Below are 16566 nucleotides of genomic sequence, written 5' to 3' on the forward strand. Positions count from 1 at the left end.
TAACAGTAGAGATCACAGTTTCATACAGGGGGATGTCATATAGACAGTCACATCATCAAAAGCAGGCTTCCTTTACAACACAGTGGACAAGATAACACTCCAACAGGAAAGCTACACTGACCTTTGACCCCCAGCGCTGCGGCAGAGTTTAACCATGACCAAGTTTTGGTAGTCGATGCAAAACATCCCTTTTTTCCCTCATATTCCTAACATCACAAGCCCACCATGACGGACAATGTGTGTGTGTGTGTGTGTGTGTGTGTGTTGGAGGGGAGTGGTAAGTGGCAGTGACAGAAGTGGATGCTGGGAGTTTTTCCCGGACTCCACCCCCTCACACCTGTCCACTAAAACTAGCAGGGGACTGTGAGCTTTGACAGCTGTCTTCCTCCCTCTGTTTCAAACGCAGCCGCACACACACACACACACACACACGCACACACACGAAAAGTTCCGAACAGGTGTAAGGCCCTCTGATGAGTCAGTGGGTGGTTGAGGTTGTTGGTTGAATGTGAATCAGCTCACACACCTGTAGATATAACTTTGACTAAAAGACTATACATGTTTTTTTATCATTCATTTGACCTTATTTTAGAGAGACCAGTGAGGCCAGCGGCAAAGCCACATCACCCAGATCTGTATGATACGGCATATAATTATGTCACAATACGGCCATGTGAAAACACACAGGCACTTCTCACTGCTCAGTGAATTAATATTACTTGCAATCCAAACAGTTACTGCAGCTGGGGTTTTCAATGCAGTTAAAAATGTATGACAAGAAAAAGAAAAAAGGAAGCCAGGCTGAACTCTGGTGGAGAAATGTGTGTTGTTAGATGAATGCAGCTGAAGAAAAATTGCAAGGGAGATATGATCCAAACAAATCAACCAGACTGAGGCAATGAATGTGGGGAGGAATAACCGCAAAGATAAAGTATGGATCAGGGCTCCCTGTCTTTAGACACTTTTCTCTGCACATTTTCATACAGTTAGTCGAGATAAGTCGCCACCGAGGCTGGCTTAAGTGTTCTCCTAAATGCAGATTTTATCAGCACTTACTGATATTTATTTTTCCTTACATCCATATATTTACTTGTCCTGTGTTTTCGAAGGACGTTGACATGTTAAGTTTGTGCGACTGGGCTGACTTTTTGCAGATAGAGTTGGGTTGTTGTTTTTTTGCATGACAGCAGCTAGTCAGTCATCCTTCAAAGCTGAGAAACCACCGGGGGCTGACCACACTGTGTGTGGAGGTCAGAGCAACAGAAAACGTGCTGCACAAACTTCTTTCTTTGTTGAAGCCCTGGAAATAGGGCAGCATGGTATGTTTTCCTGTTGTAACAAAGCAAACTGAATCAGCTCATAATCTGCTATCATGTAACTATTTACTGTTCAGGGCTCTAATTTGAGCAACACACATTTACAAAATTATTACTGTTATAAAGAAAATGTTCATAAATGCCTAAATGATGAAAAATACTCCTAATTTTGTGAAGAGGCCTCTAACATTATAGCCTCACTTCAATTTTTCACTGAAATAAAAATCTGTCTTCCTTACACACACTTCAGAAAGCACACTACTTTAAAAAGCTGTAATTTAAACCTTCACTGTGAATCAGTTAAAACCACCTTTTACTCCCTTATCTTTGTTTTCTCTTTTCACCATATTATTTCTGCCTTGAATCAAAAGCATGCCCAGCACGTCTCCTCCTATATAAATAAGGGTTAGTGAATCCAGTTGAGCTAAATGTAATATAAATGTAATAACATGCAACATTGCAAACAACACTTTAAGGCAGCAGCATGACTCTCAACAGAGGCTAAGCAAACCACAGGCAGCCAGGCACACTACCAAGCTGTGGCCTTCCCAAAACACATTAACCAGCTATATTATGGGACGCAGATCCAGGTCCATCACACACCACAGGCAATACACAGCGTGTTCTCAGGCTGAGGCTTTGCACAAGCTTGTAAATCAAGTGCTCTTGGGTCCACTTTCCTGCTGTGTCTAAGCTCTGTAAATCCAAACTTTGTACAATATATCTTAATATTCTATACAGACGGATTCACTTTTGTTATGAACATATAAAGGAAATATGCAAAAAGAAGTGTCGACACAATATGGTTGGACATCGACTGATAATAGTAACTCTCAAGCAGAGCAGAGTATAACTAAGGTCTAAACCCTGACTTTGGCCTTGGTGGTTTTGTAAGTCAATTTTCCTGGGTCAACCCATTCACTCTGACAAAAGAAGGTCAAGCTCCCAACTTCCTACCTCACCAATCTGGTTTAATAATCATAATTACCATTTACTGAATTTTATAACCAAGCATTATTTGGAGTTTTGAACTAAAAGTCAGCTTTATGAGGCTGTGCTTAGACACGGCAGTTTTTGAGTAAATGCTTATGTAAGCAGCTCTGGACGCTATGAATATGAGATGAGAATATGAGATATTTCAGTCTGGATTAAAGCAGCAGTATGACCGACCACCCGCTGGTCGACCATTGCAAACCCTAGAGCCATGCTGCTGGTATGGCTTAAAACTTAATAAGGCACTCAATTGAATAGTAACTTGAGACACATTTACATTTGGATGTGCAGTGGACACCACAACTTGCAGTACCGTGGGAATTGTTTAATGAATTTTATTCTACTAGTGCAGTGCCCTTTCGAAAAGTGTCTGTTCAGAACAGCCTGATTGCTTGGCCTTGCTTATTGCTGCAACAACAACCAGAATATTGGCACAGCTTCCGCATCATTGGGCCCATAGAGCAGGCGCACTAGAGACTTTCTTCAGCTGAGCTAGCTACTTCCAGTTCAGCTCTACGTTAACTTAACTGGGGATACAATAATTTAATCATGTTCTAAACTTTTCAAATGTTATCGAACGGACTGGATCAAATCCTGATAGTGAAACAAGTCATTTTACGGGGGCTGTGAAGCTTAAAAAGATGTATCCACTGATTTACAGACGTCTCTTTCACAATGTAAAAATCTTTTTGGGCCCAATGCATCACATGATGGACTTGTAAGCTGTAATCCCACATTTTTTGCCACTAGGGACACTGGCTTAAAATCCAGGTGCACTTCCTGGGGTTCTACTTGTGCCCAGCATGCCATTCTGTGGTGTGACATTTGATAGGGGTTTACTCTCCATACACTAAACAGTGTGTACATAACGCACTGCTAATAAATATGTCCCCTAGACCCACACTTGGCGCTGTACCTCCTTAGGTCCTCAGGGTTTCACTTGTCAACTGTCGACAAACCAATCGGATAAACAGTTGCTGGGAAAAATCATAGGACAGACATACAGACAGACAGACAGAGACTCCTTACATTTTAGTAAGATTCTGTTTATATGACTGAATGGTAGATTACAGATTCAGTCAGTTATTTTCCTGCCACCGCTCCTGTTACTACCTGACGTTGCTAACTTGACTGAATAAACCAGAGAGACATAACAACAGAGGATGAAAGAATCTGGTGAGTTTACTGAGGTAAAGATAGAGAGATATTTCCACCAAAAAGGAAGTGATGTCAACTTCTCCCAGCTGCTGTAGAGGAAATCCCACCCTCACCCACCCTTCTATTTTATTTCCGTTCGACAATCCCTTTTTATCTGTCTTTGTCATTCTTTTTCCATCCTTGTGTTTCCTTTCCCTCCCCTTGTATTTCTTCAACTCATCCATTAAAACCCTTTTTTCTCTCTTTCTCCATCTGACAGACTGATGTTTCATCTGTTTTCCACCACAGATAAAAGGCAGTTTGTTCTCATCGATCTGTTGGTCATGTTTTATTGAGACTGGTCTCTCCATGGACAGACTGATTTTACAGAGGTCATAGAATCCTTTTTTCCTATCCTGCTGCGGCTGTTGCCCATATATACAGCACATACCTATATGTCAGCATCTGAAATACTTCAAATTAAGATTTCATTTACAGTCATTCCCCATACGCTGACTGAAAAACATTCACAGCTGCAACAATCATCTGTTTGCTGCAATGACAAGAAGGCGAATGTTTTGTTTAGTCACAGCAGCAGCGTGACTCTAGGGATACAAATTCAGTTATTCAGTGAGTTGGCCCACTGCTTTAGTCCAGATCAACATTCAATGTTTATTGGACAAATTGCCATGAAATTCAATACAGACATGCATTGCCTCCAGAACTTACTGTTGACTCTGGTGATTCACCTTGCACCACCATGAGGTCGAACTTTTAATTTGTATAATACTTAAGTTTATGACTAAGAACATACAAATCATACTGTATTTCATCAACCTTAGCTGTACTTGAAGTTTTGTGTTGATTAGCAAATATTATGCTGACATACTAAACTATTACCTGTTAAACATTAGCATTGTTAACATTTTCACTGTAAATATGTTGGAACTTTACATTAGCATTTATCACTGCTATACAGCCTTAAAGAGCTGCTAGCTTTGTTTTAGTCTTGTTAACCCCTGACAGATATTTACAAAAAACAAAGACAAAAACAAGACATGAAGATGTTTGTAAGACATGCATAAGAGGCCAAAACGATGTTTAACTATGAGTAACCAACTACTGGCTAAACTATCGCTAACACTGCTGCTGAGCTAACATCACATGTCTGACCACCAAGTTTCTACAGCTCATTCTGCTGTTTCTCTAACACACCACTGGTACTGATGTTAACTAGCTCTGTTTCATGTACTGGGTCAGTTTAAAAAAACACTGTATGGTCAACTGGAATACCACAAAAAAGGGTAAATTGGAATACCACCAACTTAGGGATGGGATGCACCATATTGGATTTTTGCCAATATCCAATATGCCGATATGTAACAACTCCTTCGACGAGTTGCCGATAACCAATACCGATACCACTTTTTTCCCTTTCTAATTTTACTGTTGGTGGGCCACCAGCAGATGGAGACATGGAGTACAATACTTCTCAATGTACGTGATATTCACCATTGTGCAAAATAAGAAAAAGTGCGTTGGCCGATTTTGATAGTTCATTTTAATGCCAATATCAGCCAATACCGATGACGTACTGATATTACCGTGCATCCCTACACCAACTGTTACCTTCATGCAGAGTTGGCAGAAATATATAACACATTATCTCTGTGCTTGTGGCAGGTATGCTCGTCCTTGTGATCATGTGATTCAAACTGGGTCTCGCTAAACCGAATGCTGCTCTACAACTCCACAAATGGTCAAAAGCTCCACACACACCCTTTAAGTCATTTGTGTATTCACTGAAAGATTAGTATATTGCATAACTTTCAAAGTCGTCAGATGCACTGTTCACACTACACGACTCGCTTTCTCGTAACCCTAAGTCTTGAAGTCATTGTGGTTTTCTCACTACGTGACTGATCAGCAACAAAGGGTCACACGCTACAAGATCTTTCACTCAGAGGAATCCCCAATGAGTATGTCTGGGAACTGACACGATACCATGCACAAGACAGGATTTTAATTTTTTTTATTTGTCATTGGCACATGTCCATAAAATAGCCTGTTTACTATAAATAGTAAAGACATGTGGTGCAACAACAACTTTGGCCCATGTTGCAAATGCAGCACCGTGCGGTAAAGTTCCTCTTGGTCCAGGTGACTCCTCCCTCAGGTTTTCCCTTAAATTCTGTCTTGTACTCTCATTGGCTTTAGCTCACCAACAGGTCCAGATATTTAGCCTGCTAGATATCTGGGATGTGTCTTCACACACAGTGCTTAAATGTCGATTTGCAAGTACAGAGCCAACGCCAATTTGCCTCTGATCTGGGGCTTCTGTCAAGAAGCTCCAAAAACTGTTGGTGAGTGGAAAATCAGAACCCGGCATTAGTGTAAGGCCTTACTGATACAGTGTCTCATTTAAAATTCTGCTTTTGTCCTGTGGATGTTCTGCTATGAAGTCTTAAAAAGAGATACTCACGAGTACTTTTTTTTTTTTTTTTTTTAAAGAAGAACTTTAGTCTCTCAGCATCTCAAAGTTTCGATTCTCATTCTCGCGAAACAGATGACACAAATTAACCACCCAACCCACCTCTCAAGACCCCATTTTGGTTAATTAAAAAAAGCCTAAAAGTTATACAGGAAAGAACCGTTACCACCTATTAATACAAATTACCACTCACATCATGTTTACAGTATGTGTCTGTGTTTTAGAGCGGGATAGTTTATGTGCTGTTTCAGACATTTTCCACATGGCCAAAACCTCAAATTTGCTGCAGAGTAAAATACTGAATACTTAAAATTCTTCTTCATGAAAGTGGCCAAACAATCATAGATATTAAGTTTAGATTAAAAAAAAATATTATCAAAGGCTGTCAGAAGCTTCACTCCAAAAATATCAGTGTCTGCCAGCAAAATATACTGGTCAAAGACTTTGCATTTCAGACTAACTAAATGATGTCTGATGGTCTCAATTTCCTCTTCTAAGTAGAAAAAAACATGGCAGAGGTTCTTCAGATGTTTTTTTTTAACGGTACTGGATCCAAGAAGAAAAAGCTGTTGCCATATGCCAAGGCTCGGACGATGCAAGTGCCTTTGCTTTGTCAGTGACACTTCAACCAGACTCTTTGAAAAGTCACAAGGCCAAACACAAATTTGCTTCAGACAAATGGGCTTCACAGAACAAAGAAAACATCTTCCAGGGTAAACATTAATGCATAAATGACCCACTTCTACATTTGTTACTGATGGGAAAACAACTTTGCAGTGTGACTAATAGCAATATATATACATTTTCTTCAAACATGAAAAATAAAGCAATTTGAATTAATACCCAATTCTGACCAGAAAGGTTACATGATCAGTGGTAAAGAGTAACCCTTACCTGAGTGTGGAGTGCTGCAAGGCTGATGGAACGACGCGTCTCTGTCTCGGTGGATCTAAAGAGAAACAGGAAGACACTGAATCAGCCTCAGCAACATGTGACCGTCACCCACAAAGAAATAATGATGCAGACCAGCGTGGCAGTTAGGAAGTGTTGCTCGGTACACAAGATGGGAGGCAACGATAAGACACTCTTTATAACAGCAGACTTAGAGTATTCATCCGATTTAGTAGCTACGCTCTGACTCCATCTCCTCGAGGAGACTGTTTGGAAAGATCTAACTTTGGTCTGTTTTCAGCCTTCAGAACTCACAGCTACACTGACACCAACTCAAACACACTGACACACGCGCGCACACACTGCCTGTCAGAGATCTGCGGTTGGCTGTAAACACACAACACTGGGGCTCAGCTTCCTCTCTGGTCTGAGTGTCTATACAACAGCTGTGTGTGTGTGTGTGTGTGTGTGTGTGTGTGTGTGTGTGTGTGGGAGTGTGTGTGTGGGTCTGTGTCTGTGTGCGCGTGTGTGAGCGAGGGTGAGAGAGCTGGGTTTAGCTACAAAAGCCACAGGCGCCCCCCTCTTCGCAGGCAACACAAAAGCTTCGACAGTTTGGCCGAAGCTATGCAGATTTGACTGACAGCTCTGAATGTGAAGCTAAAACAGAGACTCAGAGAAGCTCATTGTGTTTTAATGAACTCCATCAATGACATGATGATAAAGATGATTAGCTTTGATTTCTAATGTGCCCCCTCATAAAAACAGAGTAAAATAAAAACAGATGAAAAATCTGCTTACAAAGATAGACTGCCAAGACTAAAGAGGCTGTCACATCAGGGACCCGGGGTCAGATCAGAGTACATTTGACCCCAAAGTCCAGTTAGTTTTATTGGTGTGAACACTGTGTACTGTTCCTGGGCATGGTTCAGCGATCAGTACCCAGGTACGCTTGAAGAGGCAGTCTCAAGTGCGCTTCATGCATACTCGGGTACGATTCGTATCAGGCATGAAAATCAACTGCACCAAAACACGGAAGTGGACTGCTAGTTTAACGCATGTAGCATTTGGCGAGTAGAGCTATAAATTAATTTCTTAATGGGTCTCATCCAAAATCTGTATGTGAGAGGAGCATGCGACAATCTCATGCTCTGAAATTCACATCCATGGGTGTCAAAGAAGAAAGGCAGGTGAGAGGGGCATTCTTGAAATTGTCTCTAAATCATAAAGCATACTACACATACGCAAAGGTTGACTCCATTGTTTGGTCCTGGTATCTTGCAATTGGCATGCTTTTCTACACTCTAGCGACAACATAAGCATCATAAAGATGATGATGCAGCTATACTTTGGTATCAAAAAACATTAGTATTGTGAAATCTGAGCATCAGAGGAATGAAGAGGGGGTCAACTGTACTCATGCATGGTACAACTCAATGGTACACCCTAAGCTCTTCAGCAGAAACCCTGAAAACATTGCCTTTTTAAGCGGTCAAGTGATTTCCAAACTGAGCTGAAGTGACTGTTAAGGAGTATAGATGGTACCTCCTTAAATATGTTTATGGTCTGTCTCCCTTCGATGGTTTGTTCCTTCCTTTTTTCCTACTGTAGCTTGTTTCCTCCCCTCCTTAATTCTTCCAATCTAAATCCCAACCCACTAAACCCAGGTTAAGCCTCGCTCAGATCAACGGGCTTCAGCATGGTCCTTTAAACTTGGCTGTGTAAGACTTGTACAAAGGAACCTCCAGACGAAAGCAGGTCCCTAATCTAAAAGCCGCAACCTTTAATCTGAAAGAGGAACAAAACAAAGACGCTGTTCCGCCCTGGTCCACCAAGTCAACGCTTGAGTTTCAGTTACACAACACTTACAGTGTGTGCTCAAGTTCCAAGTCAAGTCCCATGTTAGATAGGCAGGTCTTGAGTCAAGTGCCAGGTCAAGACTGAAAAGTACTCAAGTTCTAAACCCTGAGTTTCGAGTCTTAGAGAAATCATAATGCAATCTTCACTAAATGGAATTCAGTGTCGACTCACTGGGAATTAATAGTGTTAATATTAGTTGATTCAGGGAACAAATGGAAATTCATGATTCATGATACACTTCTTAAATAATATTCTTTTTGGAGGTTGAGTGAAAGGTATCAAGTATGTTCATGTCAAAAGGCTCAATTCCAAGTGAAGTCACAAGTCACTAGTGCTGAAGTCCAAATCAAGTTGCAAGTCCTATTTATTTTTGTCAAGTCTAAAGTCATCAAATGTTTGTCTCTAGTCTGACTCTGGCTGACTTCAAGTCATGTGACCCAAGTCCACACCTCTGACTTGAGTGAAAACAACTATTCCTGATGTGAACTTAAGAATTCGACTAACATTAAAGTCCTTATTTAGTGCTTAGCATTAACTGGAAACACTGGAAAACGGTTGGCCTGGTTTTGTCTAGAGGTAGTCCACCTATGAGCACTTCTAAAGATCACTAATCCACACTAATCAAATCATTTATCATTTCATTCATACAAAAACCAAAGTGTAATAACTGTAGTTTGTGTTTACATAGAGGTTATGTGCTGGGCTACTTCTTGGCAGGATGCGGTGGCTTCCTTGAGTCTTGTCAGCACCATAACATTGCCAGGCAATCTACGAATGCTCCTGCAATATTTTGGGATTACCAGACCAGCAATCCATAACACAAAGATTCACAGTGATATAAAACAGAGAAAAGCAGCCAATCCTCACATTCGAGAGGCTCAAACCAGTAAATGTTTGGCATTTGTTAAATTGAGCCTTTTTAACCCTTAAGATTTTCATTAAATCAAATGTCAATTTATATTCGGTATTTTTCAGTAATGCCCTTTCAACATGTTCACATTCTGTTACGATCTTTTTGGTAATTTTCATCGTAGGTGGCAAAGTCCACCGTTCCTGCACCGGACTCAAAATTTCTGACCTATGCACTATAAGACAAAAACAGAGACCGCTACAAATAAAAAGAGGAAAAGAAGTCAAAACTGAACTAAAGCACATACACTGCAGTTATTAAGTGTTTTGGGGAACAGAGAGAAGCATAAAAAAGAGACAAGTCAGGAGGTTAAAAAAAAAAAGAAAAAAAAGTCAAAGACATAAAACAGAGGAGGATGAGTGAGACCCAACCAACCAGCAAGGGTGACCCTCCCAGAATGCTTTGGGGAGTGAGGGGGCTGAGCTCATTTTCTAAACAACTAACCCTCAACTGTCCCAGAGCACACTATTGACACGGCTGCTGAGACCCAGAGAAACACTGAGCTCTGTTGTCCAGGCCTGGGAGTGGCAAATGCGAATGCGTGTATGTGTGTGTGTTAAAGTGCCCACTGTGATCACACACTTGCATTCCTACAAACACAGCGACAGGCACTTACATACCAACTGGCACCGTATACATGCACCTCCATCAGCCAACAGTATTGCATGCATGCACGCTTATTACAAACACTCTACTCATGCTACGTTTTTTCACTCATCAAGTCTCAAGTGCACACAACTAATTCCCACATACACACAAATGCATGCACAGACAGCACACACAGGCTCTCCCTTTTCTCACAGCTGTGTTCAGATATCAAACAGAGCCCGCTGAGAGAGAACAAACACGCTGACGAGGAAAGATTAGCTGGTCACAGAGGGCGCCAGTACACACAGACACAAACACACATAAATGTATGCACAGGTTCTGCTCAGAAGTGAAATGATTGCCAGTGATTGCAACAAATTACAAAAGGCTACATGGCTTGACCTTACAGCAGAGCAGTGACAGCAGAATGTCAAACAGGAACAAAGGATCCTGAATAAAATACAGATTAAAGAGAAAAGTAAAGGAAACAGAAGCTTCAAGTGTTTTAATAGACTGTTTACACACAGAGCCACCAGCACTGCTCCAGTGCTTCAGTGTGTTTTGGCACTGATGATAGAATGAACTGAACTCTGGGGCATGATGGGATATGAAGTGGATACTTCTCATAGGGAGTGGGCATATGTGGAAGTACATGCTGTTAATGCAAGTTATATATTCACTTGGTGAAATGGTGACCACATAACTGAAAGAATACAGTTCAGTAGAGTTGGGTCAATTTCCGGTTTTGCCGGTCTGGTACAGCGTACGAGCTTAAACTGGTTTGATTTCATGCAAACCAGCATTTGTCATTATGACACATTCTGGCAAATTAAAAAGCAGCCGTCGTCAGCAACAACCTGTGCTGACAACGCGATTAACATAATATTATGTTTATGAATGGACCAACACAGCCAGCAGTGTCTGACAGGCCATGAGCCAAGCAAGGCAACATACAAGAGATCACATTTCCGTAGAGATGGGAGGGGCAGGGCAGTGCAAGTTGTGTTTGTCTGTTAGAACGTTATGTGTTTTTTGGCTGAGGAGACAAGACATGACAGAGTGAGTCTCTACAGGAAGCTAAAATCACGCCCTCATGGCAATATTTTGGATTTGAAGGCAACAAGAGGCTACTGTACGAGGGATGCGGTGTGCCATTGTGAGCTGGACTTTTGTCCCTAAGTTCTGTCTGGACAAAATAGAAGCCTGTCCAGTTTCAATCACAAAATCAAGAATCAAGATTCATACTCATTGCTGTGCAACTTAGTCGTTAGGAGTTCACCTCAGTGTGCTCATGGCAGTACAACAACCAATCACAGGGTAACAGTCAAGACACATAAGAAGAAACAAAAACACATAATACATAAAACATTACATACATCTATAGATGTAAGATCTGAAAGTCTGGTGCAAAATAAGGAGAAAGTGTCACATGCTATAAAGTACAGTATTAGCACTTTCCTTTTGTTAGGTGCTGGTGCAGGACTGGGGAGCCATTTAGTAAGAGGATGGTTTTGCAGTACGGGCTATTGAGGAAATGAGATGTCATGGTTTTGATGGCCCTGAGTCTTCCTGAGGCGATAGTCATTAAGAGTGGGTTGGCAGGGTGCGTGGAGAGGCAGGGTACGTTTAGACATTTGTGCTGAATGCGGGTCTCCTAAATGTTAGTATTGGGGGTGAGCTGGCAGCAGATAATTTTTGAGGCGGAGCAAAGAACTCTGTCCAGCTGATTCCTCTGCTGAGCAGTGGAAATGTCATACCACACACAGCAAAGGTGAGATTACGTTCTATGGCAGCTCTGTAGAAGTGCAGCATATTTTCTCTGGACACCCCGAATTTCTTTGGCTGGCACAGGAAAAAGAGTCTTCGGTAAGCTTTTTTGGTGAAAGAGATCGAATTGTCATCCCATTTAAATCATAACTCCTTTTCAGTTCAGTAATGCCAGTTACATAGCAACCCTGAAGCTGCTGCAAAAAATGCCTCTTGGTTTGTATTGGAAAAAAACATTCTTATGTCCTCGCCTAATTCTGGAAAAATGAGCTTTTCCTGTTTTCCTAAAGGAAGCATTATGGATGAATGAAAAAAAATAGGGTGGACATATAGTGAGATCAGTAAAGGTGAGGACGTAAGTATGTCCAGTACAAACCATGAGGTCACAGCAAGTTAGGCTGCCATCCATTTAACCAGTCCACCAACCACACATTTATCAGACAAGTGCTCCTGCCAGTTAACAGGCCTGCAAACCAGTCAGTCAGCCAGCGAGCGAGGAACCAATCCCCTCTCTGAAAGCTGCCAGTTCAGGGTCTGAACGGCCCAGTGCATATTTGTAGCGTCGGGGGAATCTAAACTGTACCCAGTAAAAACACATCTGGTTTAAAAATAAAGAGGCGGACTGTTCTGTGTATGCCGGGGCAGGCCGGACTTGGACTGCTGCCTTTTTTCTAAACAGGCAGGCAGCCAGAGAGGTTCCGCAGCATTGAAGGATGCCACGGCTGACTGAATGACTGTTTCCAGCCAAGTGTGTATACACGGTTTGATCCCGTAGGGTGGCTGGTGGCAGACCTGAGGGCAAGGCTATTCTCTGTTGCACCTTGGGAGTGCATGAAATTCAACTTACCAAACACTTTAACAGGATGAAAGCAAACCTATCAGCTGCCAGACAACGACCCGATTGCTACACAGGATTTGTTTTGGGTTTTATTTTGTATTTCAGGACCAATTATGAAGTGCCTCCTCTGTTGAAATCCTTTTCTCTAACCTCCCTTCACAGAGAGTTCAGAGGTCACGCTCAGTTATAGAATAGTGCACAAGTGGGGCTGACAGAATCAGTGTTTTGCTTAAGAACATTTTAGAAGGACTGAATCTGGGTCCTGTGGTTGAAGGACGGTCTTTATAAATGCTTGATCTGTTTTATTCACAATGATTTCCTTTGAGGAAAACAATAAAATAATCTTCAGATAGTGCATCACCAATATTATAAGCAAGGGGGTGAAGAGTCAAGAGGTTGCATCACCTTGACGACAGAGGAAACAACTAGCCCTGCAACTAAAACATGAGCAAGAATGTTAGAAATGTGCTAAAGGGGGAAGTAAGTGGCCGAAAAAAGAGAGAAAAAAGATGTGTTATTTCTGGGCCTGCTAAAAGTGCATGCTTGCCATCTATCTGCAGAAATACATGCACTTAGTACTATGCTAGTAAATATAAAGGCTTAAACGCAGTAACTGTACTTGGTAAGTGGAGTGATGATGTGTTTTGTGACTCCAGGCCAGGAGAGATGCTGGGATGTGAAATGCTGGTTGGAATGAAGTCATTTGGCCGAATGCCTGTTTCCATCTGAGGCCAGAGGAAACCGTTAGTCCAGCGCTGCCTTTTTCCCACACCATCATATCTCTCTCACTTTCCCTCTTCCTCGCTCTCTCTCACTTTCACACACACCCTCTCATCCTTTCTATTTCACCCCTCGGGTGAAAAGAGGAGCTGACTTCAGGAACAAGTTTAGAATGTGACAATAGACTAAAGAGAGGTGTTACATGTACCAGAGCAATCCACTTCATAGATATTTTCCTCTCAGTGCCACCCTCCCTGTCTACTCTGCTCGGCCTCAGGATGTCACAACCAGCAGACAGCATGACGGCCAACATGACGTACTGTAGGACACGTTAAATGTTTACTTTGGTGTAGGTCATAGTTTAGTTTATGCATGACACTTACAGTAACAGTCCAGCTTCCAGTCAGTGATTACCAGTTTGTTATAAATTAGATTCTAGTTAATACTCATCAAGCAATAAATAGTTCAGTTATTGGCTTTGTTTGAAATAAATCAGTCTTGTTTAGTTGATGGTTATTAGTCTATATCAGCTCAGTCTAGTCAGATTCTACAAGCTTTGTCTGCTTCATAGTTTGTCACGTCAACGCAAGGCAATTTTATTTATATAGCTCAAAGTCACAAATCATAAATTTGCCTTAAGGAGCTTTACTATCTGTACAGCAAACAACAGCCTCTGTCTTTAGACCGTTGATTCAGGTAAGGACAAAATCCCTCAAGAAAAAAAAAAAAAATACAGTATGTATAACCTGGATGACAAGGTTATAGATAGACTGTAAACATATATGGAGAATAAGGATCCAGGAGGATGTTGAGCATCTTCCCAGGTGTTGCCAAACAGATATTTTCATTTTCAGTTTATTTCACTCATCTCATTACTGTAGAGTTTTATAACAGTCCGGTGATTATCACTTCTCTTGTGATCCAGTGACAGTTTTACACTGAAAACAAGACTGAAGGGCCATCCACACAAAGAACAGAAACTATAACAATGACTATAACAGCAATAATGTTCATCAAACTGATGAAAGATGACGTTCTGTAAACAGTGGTGCCAACTCCAAGCACACACTGCACGCTCCACCTGTGATGCTCTGTACATTCAGATGGATTTTGATTGGCTGTCAGTGTTTCAATTACTCATTGAATCCATGTGAAAGTGATCCAAAAGCTACTGTTCACCGCTGTCATTATTAAAAGTTCTTATGTGGACTATTATAACATTATTTACAGTCGTTGTTATAGTTATTGTTCTTGGTGTGGACGGCCTTTAAGAGTCTACGGCCATGCTAGCAGCTCTTTTAGGCTGTACTTTGGCACAGCTGTTGGCTAAATGCTAACAACAGCATGCTAACATGTGCACACTGACATTATCAACATACCAATGTTTGGCAGGTGTAATCTCTACCATGTTTATCTTCTTAGCTTGGTATGTTAGCATGCTAACATTTGCTAATTAGCACTAAAGAAAAAGTACAGCTGAGGCTGATGGGAAAGTCATTCGTTTTAAAGGTATTTGGTTTTAAACCAACGTAACAGACAGAGTAAGATTTTGATCTGGTGACAGCGCTGGATGAAAAGTCAGTATAGATTACCAGTGTTATTATAATTAATCCTGAGGGGGCATAAATGTCTGTATTCAAATTTCATGGTAAACCATCTAATTGTTCATGGGATAGCTGATTTTCAACCAGCTTTGTATCACTACAATGTGGGCAGTATGTGTAGATGACCTATGGTTACAAGCCCCTGAATCTTCCTGCTCATCTCCCAGCTCAAAACTGCCAGATGGCGCAAAATTTTTGCTGCCACTAGGGCTGTTGCTCGAGCTACAGATAGCAATTATGTATTTTTGAATGCCCGCCATCATGGACACGAAGAGTACAGAAGTGGATCGAGAGAGAGACCAGCCCCTCTTTCTCAAACTCAGACCAAACTCAGATCAAAAAATAAAACTAGTCAGTGTTGATCAAATATAAACCAAGATTCTTTTACCGTGTTGCCTATGTCTCACAAAAATGACCACAGAAAAATATTTTAGTGCACTATTTAGCTGTAATAAAAGAATTTGTGAACAGGAAGTGGGCGCCATACCTGTGTTGTAAAAGTAAAAGCTAGAAAACCTAAGCTCAAACAGTAAAACTAAATATGAATAAGTCCAGAGTCCAGTGCATAAATATGCTGATCAAATATGAATCAAGATTTTGTTAATGCGTCGTCTATTCCTCACTTCAAATATTTTCTGAAACATATTTTGACTTACTGTTTAACTGTAATTTGAGCCATTTGTTAGTGACTGGCCGCCGTATTGTTACCTGTATCACACCAGATAAGCTCACATTACATCACCCACCAGGGGGAGCATTTATTGGACCTCCTGAGCAAAAGCGAATGCCACAGCTCTTTCCCCTTCTTTTGTCTGGTCATGTAGCACCAATTTTAAAAGAATTTGTGTCTTTCTACTGCATAAACAGCAGTTTTACAAAAAGACCATCATTCCAGTGGTGAAATACCTAACACACTTTCATATTATGTCCTTAATACAAAAGTAATGAACTGACTCACTGACAAAAAGGCCAATATTGCCATCTGCTAGCATGGCTAGATTAGTAGGGTTGGTGATTTGGTAAACAGAGACAAAACAGAATAACACCATAACAAAATGATCTGAATTATTTAAATGAATGATTTAAGAAAATAAAACCAGTCTTGTAATCAGATGCATAACATCTGCCTAACTGTATGGATGGTATGTTTGTAGATACTCTTTAGAGGCAACATCTGACTTTCCACTATGCTAATACAAAATGCTAATGCTAAATAAACTACATGCAGAAGTACAACCCTCAGTAAGATCGGGTTCATCACTGTCTACTGGAAGGGAACTTCTTATGACTAAAACCACAGCATGTTTACCAACAACCACCGGGACTGACTGCTGTCCTGCAGCCAAAAGAAAAACCTGAGGCGCAGTGGAAAAATGACATAAAGGATTCTATATATGTAGTGCCATTAGGGCTTTAAATGGCACTTTTGGGTGCCATAAAGATCCCATTTAGAA

At 41.1% G+C, this 16566-nt stretch overlaps 1 protein-coding gene across 4 annotated transcripts in view; it reads right to left on the minus strand.

Annotated features, from left to right (window-relative positions):
• The window catches only part of LOC125898749 (A-kinase anchor protein 13-like), a 140914-nt gene that overhangs the window by 62351 nt on the left and 61997 nt on the right, over positions 1 to 16566 (minus strand). For all 4 annotated transcript variants that reach the window (XM_049592710.1, XM_049592702.1, XM_049592685.1 and 1 more), the window contains exon 10: positions 6832 to 6886. In XM_049592710.1, the coding sequence (XP_049448667.1) occupies positions 6832 to 6886 (55 nt within the window). The remainder of the gene's footprint in view (positions 1 to 6831; positions 6887 to 16566) is intronic.

This window comes from Epinephelus fuscoguttatus, linkage group LG2, assembly GCF_011397635.1.
Source record: "Epinephelus fuscoguttatus linkage group LG2, E.fuscoguttatus.final_Chr_v1".
NCBI classification, from domain to species: domain Eukaryota; kingdom Metazoa; phylum Chordata; class Actinopteri; order Perciformes; family Serranidae; genus Epinephelus; species Epinephelus fuscoguttatus.